Raw genomic sequence first — 25,157 nt, forward strand, 5'->3', positions numbered from 1 at the left:
ACACAAGTTAGCCTCTTGATATTTTTTTCCCTCCCTTCACAAAACCTCAAGCTCATATAAGAGAGATAAACGCCTCTGCAGCTCCTTCATTAGGGTTATCTAATTCAATCTACCATGGAGGGAAAAGCTTTCCTTCGTTCTCTATCCTCTTCCTCTCTTGCTTGCAACAGATTCTTCTTCCCTTGCAGATTTCCTCGCTCTTTCTCTTCCTTCTCCTCTCCTTCATCCTTCTCCGTTCATCGCATTTCCCACCGTCCGATTACTGCTCTTACCAGACGCTCCCTCCTTCGCCGCCACTGGAAGGTGTACCCTATAGCAGCCACCGCTTCCTCTTTTCTTCGCTTTAATAAACACTTCTCCTCTCTCTCCACTTCAGCTGTTGCCACACAGCCAGCTCCGTCCTCTCCAGGTTCCAGTCTCTGTTTGTTGATTTTCTTCGTTTTTAGCTTCGGTTGAAGAATTGCTTTTTGAGAAACGAAACATGAATTTCTAACTATGGATTTGAAACTTGTAACATCATGTTATTAATTTCTTCATTCTTTTGGGGGCTTTGTGATCATATCAATTCTTATTTTAAATTGTTAATTGATATTTGAATTAATAAAAGATTATCGGAAAATGGAAGTATTCAGTTAGGAAGAAGGTAATGCAAATGGCTGCTAATTTGATTCTATGGTCGTTGCAGATGTTGTTAGTGTGCCGGATGAGGTTGCCGAGAAGTTTGGCTTTGAAAAGGTTTCCGAAGAGTTCATTGGGGAGTGTAAATCAAAGGCTGTGCTGTTCAGACATAAGAAGACTGGCGCTGAAGTCATGTCGGTTTCCAACGATGATGAGAATAAAGTTTTCGGCATTGTTTTCCGAACTCCTCCGTAAGTATAGTATCTGTACTTAACTGGGTGTCAGGCGAAGTCTATGGTGAAGTATTACTCTTTCCAGAGGTTGATATGTAGTTGAATTTTGAAGAAGATGGGTGATATAATATTTCATTTTTAACAATAAAAAGGTTATAATGAATTGTCAGATTTGTTTGGCTGTTTGGAGATTAGTAAAATGCTCAAATTGTTTGTTGTGATGAATAGATAAGTTATAATATGATAGGAACTGGACTACTTAGAATATTTGCTATATCAGAGGATTTTCAAGATGAATAAAAGAAATATATGAATGTAGTTTTGTTTTGTGGAACATGTAAAATAAGAACAGAGAATTAGAAAAAAGAAAAATACAGCACCATGGTCAAGGCAGTCCCAATAGAGTTTGCATCGATTCATGTACTCTGTACACTGCATATTTTCCTACTCTAGTCCTGAGAATCCATCTCTTTCCCTTGAAGCTAGCATGTTTCTGCATTCTTGATTCCTTCGATCTGCACCACAAAATGTCCACATTCCACATTTCTCTAGAGCTACTAACCTCCACCATTCCATAGGCCAAGGACTTTGTGAAGTCAGTTACTGGCTGATTTTCTTACCAAACTAATCATGTGGCAGAATTAAAAACTGCTTTTAGGACACTCACGTGTGGAAGGTTCTAATTCTTCTTTGCCAACTTCTTTTCAAGATTTGTGAACTTTAAGTGATTCTTTACAGTTTGACCTTCTATTATTTTCCTTTATAGACTGTTTTTGGTTTATTGTTGAGGAGCTCTCCCTTATAGTCATTTTTTTTGTAATCATGCTAAGTATCCTTGGCATTTATCAATATAAACAACTGTCAAAAACTAGATATGTGGCAAGAATAATTGCTATGTAAGGCTGAAGATTGGGATAAATAGCCATTTATTAGTTTCTGGCAGAAGACTAGGTTTATTCTTATTACTTCCATGAACTACAGTAGGTTGCTTCCTACCCCCATTTGAAGCAATTTTAGGCCCACAAGAAAATGCTTTGATGGATTAACCAACTCATTGGTCATCACTAAGTAATTTTGCTTGAAACTAATGTAATTTGTGAAGATGACCTAGTCATGTCATGCTTTCTCTGTTTAACTTTAGTAGGTGTTTGTTTTAAATTTTGGATATTGGTGGTGTGCCAATTCTTTTGTATAGCCATTTTCACATTGAAATTGCAGTCAACTGTAAAAAACTGTAGTAAGTTGCTTGCAATGCTAGCAAACCATCATTTGTTTAACAGTAAATACCACTTGTAAATTTGAAACTGTAAAATTGGGGAACATATTAGCCTCCTCCATTATTGTCGAATTTTTATGTTCATAACTATTTCTAGAAGTTGTGGAGATTCTGGTTCGTTCAATCTTGGCTTTTGTTCTAGTAGTAGTAGTAGTAGTAGTAGTAGTTGTTGTTGTTAGATGTATATGTGCATGCACATGTAAACATATTTGGAGTTGAAGGAATTAACTAGCTTAATCTCATTATCTTCTCTCTGATCCTAACTGCTAATGCTGTAATGCAGCAAGGATTCAACAGGCATTCCACACATATTGGAACACAGTGTATTATGTGGGTCAAGAAAATATCCTTTGAAGGAACCATTTGTTGAGCTGCTGAAAGGCAGCTTAAATACTTTTCTGAATGCATTCACATATCCAGACAGGACTTGCTATCCAGTTGCTTCCACAAATACAAAGGTAATAGCTGTGAAAAGTTTCATGGTTTTACTCCTTCAAATGTGGTACGCTTTTTTTGGATTCAATTTGGACCTTAATGCAAGGCTGTTGTTTTAAAAACAGGATTTCTACAATTTGGTTGATGTATACCTGGATGCAGTATTCTTCCCTAAATGTGTGGAGGACTACCAGACATTTCAACAGGAGGGTTGGCATTTTGAGCTCAACAATCCTTCAGAAGAAATATGTTATAAAGGTTACCATTTTAGCAAATTGTAGAAAGAGATGATTCTCCTTAATTTCAATTAATCTGTACATGGGTATATATATACAATTGATTCCTATAATTGTGTTCTACTAATTAGGAAGAAATCCTAAATAAGAAATCCTAAATAAGAATACAGAATACAGAATATACAGAGAAACAATATAGTGATTGACTTTCCATAACACTCCCCCTCAAGTTGGAGCATAGATGTTAATCATGCCCAACTTGTTACAAATGTAGTCAATCCTAGCTCCATTCAGAGTTTTTGTGAAAATATTTCCTAACTGCTCTCTAGTTTTGATGTGTCCTGTTGAGATGATCTGTTGTTGAATCTTTTTACGAATAAAGTGACAATCAATCTCAATATGTTTGGTCCGCTCATGAAACACCGGATTAGAAGCAATATGGAGAGCAGCTAGCTTGATTATCACACCACAATTTCGTAGGTAGGGAGGTCTTAAAACCTGTCTCACCTAGTAATTGAAGTATCCACGTTACCTCATATACTGATTGTGCCATGGCTCTGTATTCGGATTCAGCACTAGATCGAGAAACTACACTCTGTTTCTTGCTTCTCTAAGACACCGAATTTCCTCCAACAAAAACGCAATATCCAGTAGTTGACCTCCTGTCAACCTTAGATCTAGCCCAGTCGGCATCTAAAAAACATTCAACATTCAAATGCCTACGATTACCATATAGCAAACCTCTTCCTGGAGCGCCCTTCAGATAACACAAGATTTGTCCCAAGGCTTCCCAATGAGCGACAGTTGGGGAAGACATAAACTGACTTACCACACTAACGGCATAAGCAATGTCAGGACGAGTGACTGTAAGGTAGTTCAATTTTTCTACCAATCTCCTGTATCTCTCTGGATCTTCAAACAACTCACTATCCCCTACTAACAGTTGTAAAGTTGGAGTCATTGGTACACTACAAGGCTTAGCACCTAATTTTTCTGTCTCTGTCAATAGATCGAGGACATATTTTCTTTGAGACAAGAAAATACGCTTCTTACTTCTCATAACTTCGATACCCAAGAAATACTTTAACAATCCCAAGTCTTTGGTTTGAAACTGGGTTTGGAGGAAGGTTTTAAGAGTTGAAATACCTGCAGAGTCACTTCCAGTGATGCAATGTCATCCAAATAGACTACCAGGAGAATTAGACAAGCCTCAGATTGTCTATAAAATACTGAGTGATCACACTTACTCTTTTGCATACTAAATTCCTGTAGTGCTTCACTGAATCTCCCAAACTATGCCCTAGGACTTTGTTTCAAGCCATAAAGAGACTTCCGAATCCTACAAACTTTACCCAACTTCCCCTGAGCAACAAACCCAGGTGGTTGCTCTATATACACCTCCTGAAGATCATCATAAAGGAAAGCATTTTTGATATCCAATTGATGCAGGGCCCAATCATATGTAGCTGCTAAAGAGATAAACAAGTAAATAGAAGTAAGTTTAGCGAAAAAGTGTCAGAGTAATCAACCCCATATGTCTGAGCATATCCTTTTGCTATAAGGCGTGCTTTTAACCTAGCCACAGAACCATCAGGATTTACTTTTACTGTAAATACCCATTTGCAACTAATAGCTTTCTTACCAGTGGGCAAAGGCAACAGTTCCTATGTACCATTAGCATCTAAAGCCTCCATTTTCTCTTTCATAGCAAAGACACGGCCGGGATGAGACAAAGGCCTCACCATGATATTAGGGATAGGAACAGAGTCTAAAGAAGTAACAAAACACCGAGAACAAGAAGACAATTGATTATAAGAAACAAAAGAAGAGATAGGGTAAGTATATGAACGTTTACCTTTACGAAGAGCAATGGGTAAGTCTAGATCAGAATCATGATCAGTATGAAAGTACAGGATCTCCCAACGAAGTAGCTGGTGGAGGATCTGAGTCAGGAATCTCTATTCTCCTGGAATAAACATGAACAACGGGAGGTCGAGTAGGTCTAAAGACAGAAGGAACAGGCTGTGGGAGAGGACTAGGCATTGGTTGGACAGTCTATATTAAGAGATCATCCTTTTCCCCCTGACTCTCATACACAGATGATTGAGGAAAAAATGGAGTGGACTCAAAAAATGTGACATCTGCAGAAACAAGATAACGATTAAGAGTAGGAGAGAAACAACGGTACCCTTTTTGGAGCCGGGAGTACCCAAGGAAGACACATTTGAGAGATTTTGGATCCAATCTGGTAACTTGTGGACGAACATCACGCACAAAACAGGTACAACAAAAAATACGGGGTTCAATAGGGAATAAAGATTTTGTAGAAAACAAAACAGTATAAGGAATATTCTCATTAAGGATAGAAGACGGCATACGATTGATAAAAAAATATGCCGTAGAAACTGCATTCGGCCAAAAGGGTTTAGGAACTTTCATCTAAAAAAGAAGAGCACGAGTTACCCCAAGAAGATGTCGATTTTTTCTTTTGGCCACGCCATTTGGGGATGGGGTATCCACACAGGAAGACTGATGAAGAATGCCATTTTGCGTCATATAAGACTGAAATTGTGCTGAAAAGTATTCTTTGGCATTATCACTTTTTAATATGCGCACAGAAATATTAAATTGAGTTTTAATTTCATTACAAAAGGCACAAAAGATAGAAAACAACTCATAACGATTCTTTATTAAATATAACCAGGTAACACGAGAGTAATCATCAATAAAAGTAACAAAATAACGAAATCTAGTTTTAGAAGTAACAGAACAAGGACCCCAAACATCAGAATGAACTAACTCAAAAGGGGATGAAGCCCGTTTATTGACTCTAGACACAGAAGGCAAACGATGATGTTTTGCAAATTGACACGACTCACATTCTAGTACTGATAAAGACTGAAATTGAGGATACAGCTTCTTCATGGTAGACAAAGTGGGATGACCTAATCTACAATGAGCTTCAAGAGGTGTTAAGGTACTGGAGCAAACAAGCGATCGCGGTACATGATTTTGCAGAATGTAGAGACCACCCGACTCGCGTCCTCTACAAATAATCTGCTTCGTCGTAAGATCCTGAAACAAACACTGGTCAGGAAAAAAGGAATTAGAACAATTTAAGGTACGAGTAAGTTTACTAACAGAAAGTAGATTAAAAGAGAATTTTGGTAGACACAAAACAGAAGACAAAGAAATTGACGAAGTCGGGTTCGCAGTTCTAGAACCCATAACACAAGAAGTAGAACCATCAGCTAAAGTAACAGTAGAGGAAGTGAGATTAGACTGAAAAACAGATAGAAGACTAGAATTACCTATCATGTGATCTGTCGCACCAGAATCAATAACCCATTTGGATGAGGAAGACACAAGGCATGTAATGGATTTACCTGACTCAGCGATCGCAGTGACAGGGGAACTGGTAGGCTTTAGAGATGCCTGATATTAGGAAAATTATGCAAAATTCTCTGCAGATACCAAAATAGTTTCTCAGAGGAAGATACTGTAGAATTCTCTGCTGCCATATTTGTCATCTATGATCGCTGATTTTTCTTCTGAAGTTGCGGACAATTATATTTTGTATGGCTAGACTCATGGTAATAATAACAAATGACTCCTCTTGAGTCCTGATTAGAACTAGCCTCTCCATTACGCTGATTACTTCTGTTGCCTGTAATTCCTCCTCTACTTCCTCTTCTATTACCCTGTTGTCCATTTGGATTACGGCTAATAAGAGAACTACTGGCAGGCTGTGAAGATTGGGTACTCTCTGTACGAAGAATCCGTGTGAACATTCATGTAAAGAGGATATCTCAGAACTGGAGAGAATCTGAAATTTAGCAGTCTCATACTCTGAAGGAAGGCCTGCAAGAAAACTCATAACAGCCAGTTGTTCCCGTTGGGCTTGCTGAACTTTCACATCAGGACTAAAAGGCAACAATACATTAAGTTCTTCATATACCCGTTTAAAATTCATAAAATAAGCCGTGAGAGACTTATCCTCTTTCTCAGCACGGTAGAATGCCTTGCAAACATCATAAATACTGGAGATATTCCATTTACCAGAATACAAAAAATCTAAGTAATCCATCAATTCCTTAACAAATTCACAGTGATTAATTAAACTAATTACCTCACTGTGATTCGAGTTCCGAAGCTGCAAAAACAACCGAGCATCCTCCCTTAGCCAAGTTTGTCGTGTATCATCAGTGGGTGGATCTTTAGTAAGGTGATCATCCTTATCAATGCTACGCAAATAGACCCTAACAGTCTTACTCCACTCCAGGTAATTCGAACCATTAAGTTTGTGTTCCGTGATCTTAGTCATCACCGGAATCACATCAGAAATAACATTCTTATTGTCTGCCATTTGTTGAGACAAAGAAAACTAACCAAAACGCTAATCCAAAGTGCTTATAGCAGCAAAATAATCCAAAATCACAAATCAAGCAAATACCGAAATAGGATTTGAGAGCCAAACCTCAGAAGTCCTTTAATGGGGTATTGGATCAGGCAACAGTACACAGTGGTGGAATGAGGGGGTTGAGGCGACGCCAGCGATGTTGATTGGGGTCGAAACGGCCGATCGGCGGCCAAGGTCTCTCCTAAGCTGGGTGGTGAGAACAAATAGTCACCCTAGATAGATGACCTGGTCTGATATCATGTAGAAAGAGATGATTTTCCTTAATTTCAATTAATCTATACATGGGTATATATATACAATTGATTCCTATAATTGTGTTCTACTAATTAGGAAGAAATTCTAAATAGGAAATCCTAAATAGGAATACTGAATACAGAATATACAGAGAAATAATATAGTGATTGACTTTCCATAACACAAATATACTTGGTGACTAGTTGCTTGAAATGGTCAGGTTCCCCATTTCTGATAACTTGTATATATTTTCTTTCCTTCTTTGAGGAGTTTTTCCTCTTCGTAATTTCAGGTGTTGTTTTTAATGAGATGAAGGGCGTTTATTCTCAGCCTGATAATATATTGGGGCGGACTTCTCAACAGGCAATATTTCTTGTTTCTGATTGTTTACTTTATATATTTCCTGATAACATTAGTGAAATTGTTGAATTATGTTTTATAATATGGGTGCATATTGTCGTAATTTTTTGGTTAATTTCTATCATTTTCATTCGTGATAATTATGGATTGATTCTGATTGAATCAACCTAACTATTCTTCCTCTTGCACTCAAGGTTATTATATTGTTGATGCTAGTCTTTATTGTCTCAAGTGTTTGGACTCCTATAACAATCTGAAATAATTAATATTTTCCTGAACCTATAATGACTTGAAATGAAGGTGTGTTGGATGTAAAGATTCAAATGGCCCTAGTTCGATATTTATTCTGCCAATCATTAGTCATATAGGAAATGCTTTCGAGGTGAACTTGCGAAGTATTTATTCTTATCTACTACTGGTAACTATTACATGTATATATTTACAGGCACTCTTTCCAGACAATACCTATGGTGTTGATAGTGGAGGTGATCCAAAAGTCATCCCTACATTGACATTTGAGCAATTTCAGGTCTGTTGCATGCATCAAGTTGCTATTCTTTTTCTAGTTTTTGGGTTTAAAAGTATGAAAACATAAACTGTGCATACTGCTTTTTATGGTTTTGGATGATTGGAAAGTGAACATTTCTTCTCAATTGTTAAGTCCTAGTGATATTCTGCTTGCTAACTGTTTTTTCATAATTTTCTTTAGTTGATTTTTTTTTAGAATTGATTTTATGAACTGTTGCATTATTCCTTCATCAGGTTTTAGGGAACTTGTAATGTTTCTTTTGTCTTATAGAGGATTATAATGATACAATTTGTGATTTTATTAGATAGTTTAGGACAACATATAGCAATTCTTTTTTTTTTTCTTTAATTTTTTTTATTCTTAGTAACAAGACCCTTTTGGGACATTATATATGAATTCCAAAACTCTGGTGCCGAGCACTACTCTTGGAATTATGTCAGGCTCAAGATTCTCTTTACTTTATAAAGGAAAGAAGCGTTAGCTGAAGGAAGTAAAAAAAAAAGGTGTTAATTTGATAAAAAAAGGAAAAATAAGAGGAAATTGTGATTGGTATTTTTAATTTATTGAAAATTCTGAAATTATTCTTATAATTATAATTTGAAATTGAGTAAATACCTCTTCATTGAATATGGGAATCCAATCTTCTTGTCAATTCTGTCCTGGCATAAGGGGACTTGATCTATTATGTTAGTATGATTTGCAGCCATCGAAACCCAAAAAATGCATCAACCCAATTGGTGGGCAAAAGCTTATAGTTAACCAACAAACTTTGTTTGCTCAAAACAAGTGAAATATATGTAACTGCAATTTATGTGCGATGCCAATAGTTAGCCATCTTGCTAACTTGCCTTATGTTGTAATAATAATAATAATAATAATAATAATAATAATAATAATAATAAAACATCATCGGTTTTTCAGATCTTTATATTATATTAGTTATTAATTGATTAGAGCCCTTCCATGTAAATAGTAAAGACAAACATGTACTTTTTGGCCCGTTCAAATGTTCCCCCTCTCCATATGTACTTGTATATGTAACACAACCAGCCATCCTTTTAACTTTAATCCAAGAATTTGAACAAGAAAAAGACAATAGTTATTAAACTTTGGCATATATCTAATAGAGCTATTTGGAATCAGTTGAAGCAGTTCTAAATTTTATGCTTTTATGAATTTTTATATCCAAGTGCAATTTGATCAATGCGCTAAATGGAACTAATATTCCACAATGTTATATTAAAAATATTGGTCTGCCTTAAATGGAAACTTGATATCAAGAATTAAATTTGATTTAATTTTGAATCTCTATGGTAGAAATCTGCATCGTTCATTCTTTAGTACTATATAAAATTTCTAGGAGAAAGTGATTTACATTATGGCATAAACAAAGGTTGAAGAATGTGAGATTGAAGAATCCAATGATTCAAGTCTTGAGCATTCACATGTTGAAGAGCCTTTTTCAGAGCAAGAAATTGATATAACTACACAACCAAAGCTTGAGGAAGATATATTGCGGAATGAAGAAGATTCTATGGAGACATCAATGAAAATTGAAGATCCTATCGAGTTAACGGCCATTTTAACTGTTGTTCTAATTGATTTTATCTTCCCGGATGTTTCTAAGAATATAAAAGCGAGCGCAAACTTCTTAAAGTCATTCTTATTGCTACCGTTTAAGAAGATCCTACTTTGTGTTTTCTTTATGTGGTTCTTGATCCTTCAACACTTTAGAACTCGAGATCGAGTTTTCTCCAACCAAGAGAAAATAATGCAGAATAGGAAGTTTAAAATTTTATTTAGGAATTTTAATTATTATAGAACTAGGAAATCTGAAGAGTTTATATTGTTTAGGAATTTTATTATTATTAGGTCTATCATTTCTTAATTTATCTTATTTAGTATTCCTAATTAGAGTTAAATTATGATTTCTATTCTTAATTTGATTAGAGTTGTAAGCTCTATAAATAGAACTAATTTTCTATTATTCAATAGTTTTGGATTATGATTATTATTGATATTAATGAAATTATTGAGAATTAGTTTTCTCTTCAATGATTGGTTTTTATTTTGTTCTTTGTTCTTGTTTGTTCTACATCAAATAGATTCAAAATAAACATTTTTTAGGAGAAAAAGATCTATATTATAATATGCTTTCAACATACGAATATTATTTTGTTGATTGCTTGAGTTAAATAGGCTTTTGTGGGCTAATTTTACTTGTGATCACTAGACTTTTCACTAAGTTTCATTATGATCACTGAAGAATTTTTCGTTCCATTAAAGTACTTAATGAAAAAATATAACCTGTTTTCTGGTTTGGATTTGCTGGCATGGCATTTTTACACTATTTTTTACAGGACAAGCTGCTAATGAAAGGTCTACTTGATTGAGGGGCCCACATGACCGAAAGTACCCCCCTTTTCTTCTTTCAAAGCTGTGTTGCATATCAACCTCAGCTTGAAGAAACCCAAAATCTGAAATGAGAAATCCAAAATCTGAAATGAGAATTGAAATTCTCCTTCTAGGTTCGGAGTTCTTCCTTTCTCTCTGAATTCATTTTCCAAAATATCCCAACCTTTGCTTCTTCTCTTGTCCTCTTCAAAACCCTAAACCTATCCTAATCTCTGTAAACCATGTATATATCCACAAATTTTTCTCACCATCGTGCTCCAATTCCGGATTCATCTATCACATTTTCGTTTCTCAGTACGCTCCTTTCTCTCTTACCAAACCCTCAATTCTGTGTCTTCTATCCTCTATCACTAAACTTTCTGCAAAAGCCCAAAACGTCAACTTTTTTTCTGACCCCTAGTTGTTCTTTCCCTTCAATTCTAATTTGAAAGAAAGACCAATAGAGTTGGATGTAAATGATAGTGGTGTAAGAGATTGAATTTTGGGCAACCTATTGAGTAGAAGTGGATGAAATTGATGATGCAAAGGTGTATTTTGAAGTTGATTGAATAAAAAAATTGTTTGTAGAGATTTTGTGGGAAATAGAGCTTTTAAAGGAGGAGGAAACAGAGCTTTGAAAGGAGTTGTTTTAGTCAAGTGAGTCCCGAGTGAGCAGCTATTGCTGCAAAAAACAGTGTGAAACTGCCATGTCATTGTCTCAAAACCAGAAAACCGATTATATCAAGTCACAATGGTTCAATTGTGACTAATTTTTAATTAAGTGATTTAATGGCACGTAAAATTCTTTAGCGATTATAATGGAATTAGTGAAAAGTTAAATGATCATAGATAAAATTAACCAAAGTTTTTATTGTCAATTTGTCTACATTTTTTTGCCTGTTTGTGAATTCTAGTAAGGTAGTGAGCATCCTATATATATATATATATATATATCTTGTGCACAAGGTTCACTTCTTATTAATGGAAAAAAAATTTTGTTTTAAGTTATATCCTCTTGATTATAATTAACATAAAATTTTCACTTGTTCCTTAACCAAAATTACAGGAATTCCACCGTAAATATTACCATCCCAGCAATGCCAGGATATGGTTTTATGGAGATGATGATCCAGTTGAGCGTTTACGCATCTTGAGTGGTACTAAAAAGCATATTCATAGTGATGTATTAATTAAGCAATGTCTGTTTCTCAGTTTCATTTATTTATAAATGTTTTTATACTTTGTCTTGGAGAAATACTTAGATAACATCCTAAATGAAAAAGATTCAAAGCTAAAGTTTCAAAATTGTTTTACCATAGAGGTCATGAGAGTCAAAATGTTAGTTGTCCCTAAGGTTTCGCTAAAATAAATGCCTTATTATTTTCGCTGAAATAAATGCCTTATTATTCTTATTCTTATTTTTATTTATTTATTTATTTTATCACAGCTAGTTCAGCTAAAAAAAAAAAAAAAAGAAACACTCGAACGTTTACCAGGATTTTAAATTGTGCTTTCAGCTGTGGTATCATGGTGTAGTGGCCCAACTGAGTTGAATGCAATTGCTGCTATAAATTTATCAATAAATTAGCAGAATCACTCAAGTAAATAGTTTAATGAGATTTAAACTAAATATGTAGCGTATCAATGCTTCCAACACATGACTAACCTATTACCTGAATATCTATGTGGGTGTAAACCTACAAGAGAGAACTAAATATGAAGCATCGATTTTGCATGTTATACTAATTCTAATAATTTATACCTAAAATTGTAAAAGAAAAAAAATTCAAATGCATCATAATTTTGTAGATCAAGTAAATATTTAGTTAATCTAGCAAATAATGACAATAGGAATAGAATGAGTGATAGACGGTATGAACTATAAAAAAGTTCAAAAATTTAGTTTATAGAATATAGAACCTTTGATATATGGTGGGATGGGAAGATTCTATTGGAAATCTGGTACCAAATGGGATTTTGATGTGAATAACCAACTTGTGGAAGGCTTGAGTGTGTACATGAAGCAAAAAAGTCAGGTGGAATGCGGTTTTTGGAGGTTACTGTTGACACATCCAAAAGACGAGTTTGACAATACTAGAATGGCCATAATGGGTGGTTATATGTACCTGAAAAGCCCTGTATTCATGCATCTTGCCTATACTGCACTGCTTTAATTTCACCAGGGTGTAATTCATTATTGGCTGGGAAAATCCATTACACAAGGTTTGATACATTATATGTTGGCTCTTGTACAAATCCTGTATTTTAATATTTACATTTTAGGTGTCTAACTAAATATGTTGTTATATTGTCTTATTATCTGCTTCGTTTCATCTTTTATTTATTTTAGGCCTAAAAAAAATAAAGAAAGAAAAAAGATGATTGGTGCTTTCTACATTGTGTCTGGTTCTTTTATCTTCATTGATTTGGGTTACATACTTCTGTTAGAGATACAAGTATATCCTGTCTGAATTTTATCCAAAATTTTTATTAGCTTCTCATTGAAAATGCACAATTATAGAACCCATACTTTACTGGAAAGGAGTTAATGTCGCGTGTATTTCACTCCTAGAGCATATATGATTGGCATTGAGAATCCCTTGTGGCAGTAGTCTTTTGATTTAGCAGTCATGTGGTTTAGATTTTAGACAGTAGAGTTCATGCCATATCAGTTCCTTTTCAATACACTATGGACCCTGCAACTCCTACTTGGTGTCCAAGAAGTTACAGTGGAATTTGGATGAAGGCCTAATAAATACAACCATATTACTAACTAAATTATTTGGCCTAAATTGATAAAATTTAATCAACTGGTTTTAATTATGACTAAAGTGTCAAATAGCAAGTTTACGTTTTTGCATATTAGTCTTATTCTTATGTTGCAGCATCTTATATAAACTCTCTGTCTCTCTCTCAGAGTATCTGGATGTGTTTGATGCTAGTTCAGCTCCAAATGAGTCAAAGATTGAACTGCAAAAGCTTTTCCCTGAGCCAGTCAGGATTGTTGAGAAATATCCTGCTGGTGAAGGGGGTGATTTAAAAAAGAAGCATATGGTATGCCTTAATTGGTTGCTTTCTGAAAAACCCTTAGACTTGGAAACTGAGCTTACACTTGGGTTTTTGGATCATCTTATGTTGGGAACTCCTGCTTCTCCCTTGAGGAAAATCTTGCTGGAAAGTGGCCTGGGAGATGCCATTGTTGGTGGTGGGATTGAAGATGAGCTGCTACAGCCCCAATTTAGTATTGGATTGAAGGGTGTTTCTGAAGAAGACATTCACAAGGTAGAAGAATTAATCATGAGTACGCTTAAGAAATTATCTGAGGAAGGATTTGAGACAGATGCTGTTGAGGCATCCATGAATACAATTGAGTTCTCTCTCAGGGAAAACAACACTGGCTCATTTCCTCGAGGCTTATCATTGATGCTTCGATCCATTGTAAGTTATGCGCTTCCCCCCTTCTTTCAAAAATATGCATAACTTTATTTATTTTCTTATAGGCTTAATGCCTTTTTGTTTGGGCAGGGTAAGTGGATATATGATAGGGATCCCTTTGAACCTTTAAAATATGAGAAACCTTTGAAGGCCCTCAAAGCTAGAATAGCAGAGGAAGGTTCTAAAGCTGTTTTTTCTCCTCTAATTGAGAAATTCATCTTGAACAATCCTCATCGAGTAACTGTAGAAATGCGGGTAAGCAGTTTAGACTGAGAGTTTACAACCTATATATGTTTGCTACCTGCATATTAAATTTATCAGATGACAATGGGCATTGTCCTAGTTCAGCCTGATCCAGAAAAAGCTACTCGTGATGAGGCTGCTGAGAGAGAAATCTTGGAGAAATTGAAAGCTAGCATGACAGAAGAAGATCTTGCTGAGCTTGCACGTGCAACACAGGAACTAAGATTGAAGCAGGAAACTCCTGATCCACCAGAAGCTTTGAAAACTGTGCCAAGTCTATCTCTTAAGGATATTCCTAAAGAACCTATACATGTTCCTACAGAGGTTGATATGCTCAATATTCTGTGCTTGACTGTCTCACAAATAACAATTTTGAGTGAAAACTGTACTAAGCATTTGTATGCCATTTCTAGGTTGGGGATATCCATGGAGTGAAAGTCTTGCGGCATGACCTCTTCACTAATGATGTCCTTTATGCTGAAGTTGTATTTAATATGAGATCACTGAAGCAAGAACTTCTTCCTTTAATGCCACTTTTCTGGTGAGTTGTTTTCTTAAAGATTATTAAAGATTTTGATCGACATTTTTGTTATATCTATAACTCTTATTCTTAAATCCTCATTTGTAAGCTTAAGTTTTTTTGGTTGAGTGTTTTTCTTGGCATAGTATTGGAACTTCTTTGACCATTTAATAAGTAGTCCAACGTTCAAATTTGGGTTCATGTTTTGCTTGTACCTGTCCATACTTCAATCCCAGATCCCAGTGGGCTTTTTTTTGGTCCTTCTGCTGTCTCAAATTTGAATATAAGATGTTCAAGTAAAACTGCACTTAGAACAAAGATCTGGAACTAACATATTGATGTAGTAGTAATAAAGGAAAACTAAATTTGGCAACTATTTTGATTTAATTTTTTATTGTAAAATTAAGAAGTTTAGAATTTCTATTATTTAGGAAATTTAATTTGTAATTAGTATTTTTATCATTTAGGAATATTAAAGAGTTTTCTTCTTACTTAGTATTGGCTTAATTTTTACCTATTTTGGGATTCCTAATCCTAGTAGTAGTAGGATTAATATTAGTCTATAAATACCTTTATTAACTTGGGTATTTTTCTAGAGCTTATTTTGATTATTATTGACAATTGAGAAATAATAAGAATTTTGAGAATTATATACCTTTTCCCTAGGAGTTTTCTTGGTTCTAAATCACATATGGTCATTCTTTATCTGGTATGATAAATTTTTGGAATCTACATGAATCTGATTCTACTCTAGATTTTTCAGCATAAGATACTGGACTTGTGAATGCCATCAGTATATTAAAAAAAAAAAAAAGCATATAACCCATTAAGTAACAGGATCTTAAGGAGCCAATTTGTTGATTTCCATTTAATATATGCGAATGTGGATTCACAATGAAACACTGGTGTGTTGTCCTTTAATGCCTCTAACTTACTGGAAATTATACTATAAAGCAATTTTATTCCATTTAGGCATCTGATATGGAATAACAAACCAATAACAAGTTGGCATGTAGATAATTATAGTTACTGATTTTTTTTCGGAAAAACTGTTTGGTAGTTATAATTTTCTAAAACCTACCCATACATGCATGTTCATTTTCTATTAATTTGCCATTTCATATAGGATATCCTTCATGGAATCATAGATGTAATGTATAATATCTCCTAACTCACAACCTTACCAACTGTTTCAATTAGTGATGGCTACTACTCCTGCCCAGCCCGCCCTGCCTCCATCCAACACAAGACAATGCCTCCGTGCGCCCCGCCCCCCTTCTTTCCTTTTCCTCCTCCTCCTCCTGGGGGCCCCTCCTTCCTCCCCCTCCTCTCTTAATTGTATTATTTTGTTTCCCTTTTCTCAGCCAGCCACCAAAACCTTAACAATAGATTTTGCTCTCACTTCACTTTCTTCACAAAGCTTTTTCTAACTCCAAATTCTTAGTAGTTAATGTGATTTTTTTTATCATAAGGCTAAAGGCTTTTGGCCAAATAAGTAAATGTGTGGTGGTGACCAATTATGTCACATTTTATACTCGATAAAATGTTCCTCTTAAGTGCTCTTTCAGATTCAGTGAAGTTATAGGCATTTTGATATTGTCTGTCTTCTAAAGCGTGTGTTGTAACTCTTGCTCTTGTCTTGTATTAATTTCTAAAATCCTCTCTATATTGAAAAATTCTTATGATCTTCTGGAAATAAAGGCTGGGATTTCATATACAATGTGATGTAGAACACATAGAAAGAAAATGATACTCTCAAGTTTTATTTAGTTCTCAATCTTCAAATATGCCAAGCTAATGTTTAAAGCAACCTTCTAAGACTTAAATAGCCATAAAATAAACCTAAAAAAGAAAGTCAAATACCAAAAATATTCTGAATAATTAAAATATCCAAGTAAATTATTTAATCAATTTGTTTCTAAAATATGTAGACCTAAAATCTCTAGTATTGCATGGCCTATATCATAATGTTGGAAGTCTTGCTTACACTGTGGTGTTATTTAAATGAATTCATGATTCAAATGGTGCGAATCATTGAATTATAGGTTGTTAAATACTTGAGCTATGGACTTGTACTGTCACTAAGTTCATCCTCAGCCAATGCGAGATGATATGGTGGATATAAGCTTCGTCATCAAGAATTATAGTCTCTCCCATCTTAATGCTCACAACTTTGGTTCTGTTGCACGTCAAATTGTCTCCTTGAAACTCCATTCTTACTGCCATTCATCATTTTTTTCTTCCTTTACTAGCCATGTTGCATAAATGTCAAAAAGTCCTTGATATTCTTGCAATCCTTTTTTGTGCTACAGATTTTTGGCTGTAATTAAATGTTTTAGTGTGATGGTTAAACAGGGTTTAAAGTATTGGCCTGCAGTCCCATACTAGTTAATAAGCGTTGGGTGTTTTAGCTTGCTAATACAGGATTTACCATATTGGGTTTACCATATCAGGATGGTGAATTTGGATATACAAATTCAGTACAGCCAATCCAGACCAATGTAATCTGATAGATAAACATACGTAGCAGCTGAAACAGCCTTTACCTTTATTCTGGACAAAGGAAAAGAAGAAAGAAAGAAAGATGGAAGAGAGAGGAGTGGGGTGCATAGGACTGGAGTGGAGTTTGGTGGTTGGGAACTCTTTCTTTCATCTTTATCTTTCTCCTCTTTTGGGTTTTTGATTTCTAGTGTCTAGCGTATGCTTCTTTTGTAGCATTAGTGTCTTTTGGGTGGTTTTGCTTTTTCTTTTTTATTTTGTCATTTGAAGCCTATTGATATGATATAAAAACAAATTGCAAAGCATATTTCTTCTAATTTTGCATTTAGACCTTAAGCCATTATTTATAACTTATATAATCTTGAGTTTTTACCAAGCAATCTATTTAAACTATTCTACTCATAATTTCTTCTTGATAATTAGTTCGTTTGAATGTTGCAAATATTGGTATGTTGTATATTTAGTTAATAAATTTGAGTCATTTTGCTCTCTCTCTCTCTCTCTCTCTCTCTCTCTCTCTCTCTCTTTTTAAGGTCTGTTACCATGAACAATATTGTTATTATTTGATCACAAATACACCTCAATATTCTTGACAGTCAGTCACTGCTTGAGATGGGTACAAAAGATTATACCTTTGTACAACTTAATCAGTTGATTGGGAGAAAAACTGGAGGAATATCAGTTTATCCATTCACATCATCTATTCGGGGCCAGGAGGAACCGTGTAGCCATATAATAGTTCGTGGAAAAGCAATGGCAGGGCGAGCTGAAGACTTATTTAACCTGGTACTTTAACAGTTGTATTGGTTATCTGTCATTGTGCATTCCACTTTTGTATGCTTAGGGCATGAATGACTCTAAAATATTGGGGATACTTGAGTTACCATTGATATTGCATTTATAAATTTGTTAATGCAAGGGTGCAATGGTTCAATCATTTTCACTATAGGGCTTTTCAGTGATTTTCTTGTGGACATAAAATAGTTTGTGTCAAGAATATATTCTGAACTGCTCTCTGTTTTTGATGTATGTTATTGGAAATCTGCTTTGACATCTAAAGAATCCAGGGACTGTAGGAAGTTTGCAAAGTAGAAAATATTATAGTGTCTTTAAATTATTGATTTCATTCAAGCTTGTCTGCTCTACACTTTCAGCTTCTTTTCATTAAAAAGTCCTATGATTAAGAGTGTAATGTTAACTTTGGGTGAAGCCACATTTTCTCTTATTATAAATGATATAATAGTAATACAGCTATTCTATGCATTTTACCATGCTCATGCTGTGAATGTGATCTTCCCTGTGCTATTTTCTTATGTTGATGTGAAATTTCTTGTTTCTTATTGATGGACTGTGATACTGAGGGTCGATGTATACTGTGTTGCAGGTTAATTGTGTACTTCAAGAAGTACAGTTTACAGACCAACAGCGTTTTAAGCAGTTTGTATCCCAAAGTAAAGCAAGAATGGAGGTATCTCTAAATTTTGTTGCATCTTTTCTTTCAAGAACCTAATTGATTGTATCTTTTCTTTTAAGAACTTAATCTCAAAGTTCCTGTTTTATCTTCAGAACCGATTGAGAGGCAGTGGTCATGGAATTGCAGCTGCAAGGATGGATGCAAAATTAAATGTTGCAGGGTGGATTTCTGACCAAATGGGTGGCATAAGGTTGGACATTTGGCTTCATCCTTTTATTCTTAATTTCATCTGTCCGCATTTACTATACTCTTCCCGCTTAAAAACTTTTTCTAGGATTTTATTATATAAGTGGTAACTGAGCAACAGATCACACTTCTGTCGCAATGGAGTTCATGCCCATGCATCTTGTCCTGATTGCATCTAGCCCCCTCTCTGCCAAAACAAAAAAAATAAAATATAAAATAAAAAATAAAGGATAAGCTTATTATGTTTTTGCTGTACCAAAGATTTAATAATATACCACACTGATATAGCTTTGACTGTCTGGTATATGTATAGCTACCTGGAGTTTTTACAAGGCCTAGAGGAGAGAGTTGATCAAGATTGGTCTGGAGTTTCTTCATCTCTTGAGGAAATTCGTGCATCCTTGTTATCAAGGAATGGCTGCTTGATAAACTTGACGGCTGATGGGAAAAATCTTACAAACTCAGAAAAATATGTTGGCAAGTTTCTTGACTTACTTCCTAGCAACTCTTTTGCTGAAACTGCCACTTGGAATTCTCGAATTTCACCTGGAAATGAAGCTATTGTGATACCTACGCAGGTATTATTATTATTTTATTTTTGGTCTACATTATCTGTTTTTCTGAAACTAACCTCAAATTTTTACCTTTTACAGGTTAACTATGTTGGCAAAGCTGCTAATATTTATGACACTGGATATCAGCTTAGTGGGAGTGCGTATGTTATTTCAAAGTACATTAGTAATACATGGTTGTGGGATCGAGTGCGTGTAAGTGGTGGAGCATATGGAGGGTTTTGCGACTTTGATACTCACTCAGGTGCTATAATGTGCTATAATGCTTGGCATAGATTTTCGACTTGCTATTTTTATCTAATTAATAAAATTGTTTGTTTTGTAGGTGTATTCTCCTTCTTATCCTATCGGGACCCCAACTTGCTGAAGACACTTGATGTATATGATGGAACTGGTGATTTTCTACGTGAGTTAGAAATAGATGATGACACTCTTACTAAATCAATTATTGGGACCATTGGAGATGTGGATGCGTATCAGCTGCCAGATGCTAAGGGTTACAGTAGGTATGTTGACACGATGTTCTGTTTCATTGTCATTGCTACGCTGGTTTGATATCATCAGTTTTTCTCATAGTAGTATGAAATATAACATTTTATTTTTCATTATTGAAGTTGTTGGAAGAACAGATGCATTTCGAACTTATGGCAATACATAACATTTGTGGCGCTTCTTTTTTCTTTTTGTCCAATGACTTGGCTTGCAAAGAGTGTTTTGTGTGTCAAAACTAGATAGGAAACCAAACTAGTTTCCATTCTTTCTCATCTTTCATTTTCTTCTTGGGTTCATAGTCCACTATGTGCACAGATTTAAGTTGCAGTTGTGTGATGGAAACAAGGTTTTGTGGCCCTCTGCTCTTCAAATGTCTTTTCTAAAATGCATTAGACTCATTGAAATGCCTATAACTAATTAACATAAATAAATCAAATAAAAACATTGAATCCATAATTTATCTTACCCATGAATTAAATTTATAATTATCTGGAAGATTAGTTAAGCTGAACCTCTAATGTATTGTTATGTTTCAATTGTATATATAATTTATTAAAATTAATTATGAAATAGCTTTAAAAAATTTTTAAAAATTGTAGTTAGAAAACTACAGTATAATGTTACTAGATCTATCACAAGCCAAATGTTAGTACAACAAATTTTTGCAAGCATCAATAACTAAACCAAATTTTACTTCCAAATAAAGAGTGAAAAGGCCCCTCAATGTACCATCATTGACTTTATTATTTATATTATTATTATTATTTTTGTTTGCTTTGGTACTGTCATTATAAAACTGTCAAAGGTCTTACGAAGGGGTGTAAATGAGTACAGCTTTGTGCAAGCTCAGCACACTCGCTTAATGAGTCAAGCTCAGGCTTGACTTTTAGGCTCATTCAATAAACGGATTGAGCTTAAACTTACTACTTGGCTCATGAGCCGACTCGTTTATAGGCTCATGAATGAGCTCATAAATATATTATTATTATTATTTTGACTAATCATAAGATAATTAAATTATAATATACTTATAAAATAAAAAAAATAATTAAAATATATAACTATATAATATATGCCGTTGTAATTTAATTAATAGTGTCATTATAATTATTAATGTAATTATTATGATTTATTGGGCCTATCATTAAATGTGTTTGGATAATAATTAATAATTAAACTTGACGAGTCAAACTCAAGTTGTGAGCCTAGCTCATGAGCTTGATAAACGGGCTAAATGTGAGTCAAGCTTAAACCGAGCTCGAGTCAAATAAAATCTAAATGAGTCAAAGCTCAATGAAAGTTGAATAAGTTGAGTCTGAGCTCTTTAAAGCTCGGCTCGTTTACACCCGCTACCCTTGCATACCATTTTGGGCGGGTATAATTAGGTACTAAGTAACATTAAGCTTAAATTTCGTGTAGTAAAAGTGTTGAAGAATTTAGGCTGAAATTGTGAAAATTGTGGCTGCCTTGCTGGAGAAGTGGGGGAATGCAACCTTGTCAGGTAACCAAAGAAACTGGTCTTTTTATATGTGTAACAGCCATTATGGCCATTGCAGCCATTACCAAAAAACACGCACACTTCTAGTAGGAACTAGGTAGTAATTATTTAATGGGTGTTAAAATCATGTAATGGCTGCTATTGGAAAGAATGTGTATAAACAGTGTTGTTAGAACTGGACTAGAAAATGGCAAACCGGTTGACTTTCAGTCTGGGTGACCATTCATTCACTATTTTGGTCATACTGGGAGTTCATTGGTATTTACTGTGGTCAAATAGGTCAAGAAGTTAACAAACTGTGGTTCAACCATTACCAGCTCAAGGGAAAATTCAGAAATGCAGGAGCAAAAATCCCAGCGTTTGGATTTGCTTAAAAGGTTCTGGAAACACCAGCTAGCTGCGTGCTAACTAATGTTGCAATTCTTTTAACTTTTATTATTTATTCAGTGATAAATCGTACAGACTGCATGGCATTGGGTAGGAGGAAGTCAAAGGGAGTAATATGAGTGGGGGTTAACATCCTTAGTTCCTTGTACTGTTTGGAAGTAAGACAAGGGAATTTTTAGTGAAGGTTTACCCACTTACACTCATTAAGCTCTCAAGTCTCAACATCCATATTTCTTGAATTCCAATTGGAGTTTCATGCGAGTGATGAAAATGAGTATAAAAAATTAAAATAAATATGAGACAAACTTATGGACATTAATTTTTATGCTTCCAATAATGCCAGTTGATAATTGTTGTTTTTTTTTGTTAACGTTCCTTGACCTTGTATATCCTTACAAAATTTCCAAACAAGTTTAATGTATGAATGGCCTTTTTTTAAAAAAAATTTTTTTTTATCTCCTAACCCATCTAGAACCCCTGAAAAAAAGTTGAGGTTAATTGTTTCATTGCTTTCCTTTCCTTGCAATTCCTTTAAAAGATTTCCTCCCTTTCCCTCAACTCTTAAAACTACATGCAAAGCATTACAAGCTTTTATTAACTTTTAGTAGATTGTTGTATATTCAACAAATAAGTATTCAATTCAATCACAATTAATCATGTCCTTATTTTGGTTGAACCTGAGACCTTTATTGTTTCTCCTTTTCTGGTTTGGTGAATGGACTTGTTTTGAAAATAAAACATACTGGTACAAGCTGGGAAATGCCGTGTGCCTAGAAGTTTTAGGGAACTGCATTCTCTGTCTGCTCTTGTTCCCCTTGTTTATACAATCATAAGTGCTGATTGTCGTATTTATTGCTTTTTCAGTTTGTTGCGGTATTTGTTGGGTATCACAGAAGAAGAAAGACAAAAGAGAAGGGAAGAGATACTATCAACCAGGTAAAGGATTTTTATTAGCTATTTTGCCCTGGTACAGATGTCTGGCGCAATTCTACAATGGAGGACAGAAAAATTCCATTACATAAAAAGATCAAAAGGCTTTTTTTATTATTATTTTGTTATGGGGGCAATGGTGCAGTTGGGGCAGGGGTTGGCACATAATTAATTTGGATGGTAGTTGTTACAAGAAGCAAATTGAAGTATGCTTATTTTTGGATATTGCTTATACTTTCAACATTGTCATTGCTTATCTAAAAACACACACACACACACAAAACACATTGTCATTGCAAGACTCCACAAGGATAATTTTTATAGCTAACAGATAAATTGGGAATTTAAAGGTTGTCAGAAATTATCTTAAGCTTTTTTTTTCCCCCCCCTCTTTCTAAATGGGAAAGTTCAATTTAGTTTATTTTTAACTTTTTTTCCAAATTAAATGTTTCAATTTAAGTTCAATTTCTTGATTTCTTATTGAAATAAAAAATCAAGAAGCTCAATTTATTGATTTATAAGCTAAACTTTTTGATTTAAGCTTGAAAATCATGAAGCTCAATTTGTTTATTTTCTTTATTTTTTTGGTTAAATTGAGTTTAAATTGAAACTTTTGGACTTAGTTGGACAAAAAAGTTGAAAATGAGTTAGATTAAACTTCTCTAATAAGTACAAGGGTGAAATTGAGCTTTAAGTCTTTATCAAATATTCAGCCTAATGCTTATGAAAAAAATGAGGATTTAGATGGATGACATAAAAAATGTTGTTCACTGCTGCAACAGACAACTTGAGTGATATTTTATATTTGAACGAATCTAAGTGCCTTTGTGGCATATAGATTCACCAGTTACAAGTTTGTAGAAGAAATTATGAAAACCTGGTTTACCCTTCTGATCTATGACATGTGAAATCCTGTTTCAAGCATGGGTGCTTTAAATTGTTTCAAGGTTTTTTACCTTCTCCTTTTCTCTGCAGCTTGAAGGACTTCAAGGAATTTGCTGATGCAATTGATGCAGTTAAGAATAAAGGGGTTGTGGTTGCTGTAGTTTCGCTGGAGGATGTTGAGGCTGCCAACAAGGAGTGCTCCAACTATTTCCAAGTGAAGAAAGCCCTTTAAAGCCCCGAAGGTTACATTTTCCTTGGGCAATTATTTTACTGTACTACCATATACAAATTGAGATGTTCAAATTAATTTACCAATTTTTTCATAGTGCTCAACAAATTAACAGATAATATAGTTAAGCGTACCATAGGGATGCTTAGAGGTTAATCGTATCTCCATTGTAATTTATGAACTCCTTGAATATGAGCTTAGAGCAAGAACCGTTGCATATACTCTTTTCATCTTCACTCTTTAATAAAAGAAACCATTCTGAGAGCATTCTGCTCAAATCACAGCGGTCGCTATTTCCTTGGATATAATGACGTGATGATGTGGTTAATTAACATTTTGGAATCCTATTATGCCTTTCATTTTTTGTTAAGGGTGTAGTTACAGAAAGCTCAAGTTCATATGAGATTTAACTACCATTAGATTAAATATTTGCATCTAGATTTGTGCGTTTATTATTTATGTTTTAATTAATTTTACATAAATATCAACACAAATATTTGATCTAATGGTTATTAAGTTTGTTTTTATATGAGATCGAATTTATATTAGATATATGCTTTTGTTAGTGCATGTATTTATTAAAGCTCTTTAAAGCTTGTTTTGCAATATTCGCTTGATTAGGTGGCGACAGCATGAACTTTAACCGCAAATTGATTCTTATTTTCTCATAAATAAATCACAAGTTAAAACATTCAAAATTGGACATTGTTGGAATGCTGCTGTAAATACATGCTACTGAAAATGGTCAATAGTTTACAATTTTTTGTTGAATATTGAAGTAGCAAACTATGCTTGCTCGCGGGATCCATTAACGGTGTTTGTCGTCATCTTTTATATCAAACTGGGCTTCTTTTTGAGTTGTGAGCAGCCAAATCCACGCACAGTGGCAGCTAGGATATGTTTGTTCTTGATTTTTTACTGAAGAATCAGGAAAGCAAAATGATGTTCGTGAAATGAAGGCAAAACTAGAAAATTGCAAAAAATATAATTTTGAAATTTTGACTTATATTATTAAATGCAAATAGGAATAGCAAACTCTTTATGTTGTTAAGAATATATTTGTGTCTAGAGT

The 25,157-nt window shown here is 34.4% G+C and overlaps 1 protein-coding gene across 1 annotated transcript; it reads left to right on the forward strand.

Moving 5' to 3' along the window:
* On the forward strand, positions 1–24,366 carry LOC110635291 (presequence protease 1, chloroplastic/mitochondrial). Its single transcript, XM_021784574.2, has 19 exons — positions 1–409; positions 686–869; positions 2,411–2,585; positions 2,688–2,820; positions 7,745–7,815; positions 8,258–8,341; positions 11,802–11,892; positions 13,653–14,173; positions 14,261–14,425; positions 14,519–14,737; positions 14,827–14,954; positions 18,029–18,218; positions 18,817–18,900; positions 18,999–19,096; positions 19,406–19,670; positions 19,746–19,908; positions 19,990–20,170; positions 22,906–22,977; positions 23,947–24,366. The coding sequence occupies exons 1-19, from the start codon at positions 115–117 to the stop codon at positions 24,086–24,088; spliced, it is 3,261 nt and encodes a 1,086-aa protein (XP_021640266.2). The 5' UTR covers positions 1–114; the 3' UTR covers positions 24,089–24,366.
* The last annotated feature ends 791 nt before the right edge of the window (positions 24,367–25,157 follow it).

Source organism: Hevea brasiliensis, chromosome 14 (genome assembly GCF_030052815.1).
Source record: "Hevea brasiliensis isolate MT/VB/25A 57/8 chromosome 14, ASM3005281v1, whole genome shotgun sequence".
Classification (NCBI taxonomy): domain Eukaryota; kingdom Viridiplantae; phylum Streptophyta; class Magnoliopsida; order Malpighiales; family Euphorbiaceae; genus Hevea; species Hevea brasiliensis.

Coding starts and splice junctions, on each gene's coding strand:
- LOC110635291 (XM_021784574.2), top strand. CDS start 115: ATGGAGGGAAAAGCTTTCCTTCGTTCTCTATCCTCTTCCTCTCTTGCT. Junction 410..685: donor GCCAGCTCCGTCCTCTCCAG/GTTCCAGTCTCT, acceptor TGGTCGTTGCAG/ATGTTGTTAGTGTGCCGGAT. Junction 2,586..2,687: donor TTGCTTCCACAAATACAAAG/GTAATAGCTGTG, acceptor TTTTAAAAACAG/GATTTCTACAATTTGGTTGA.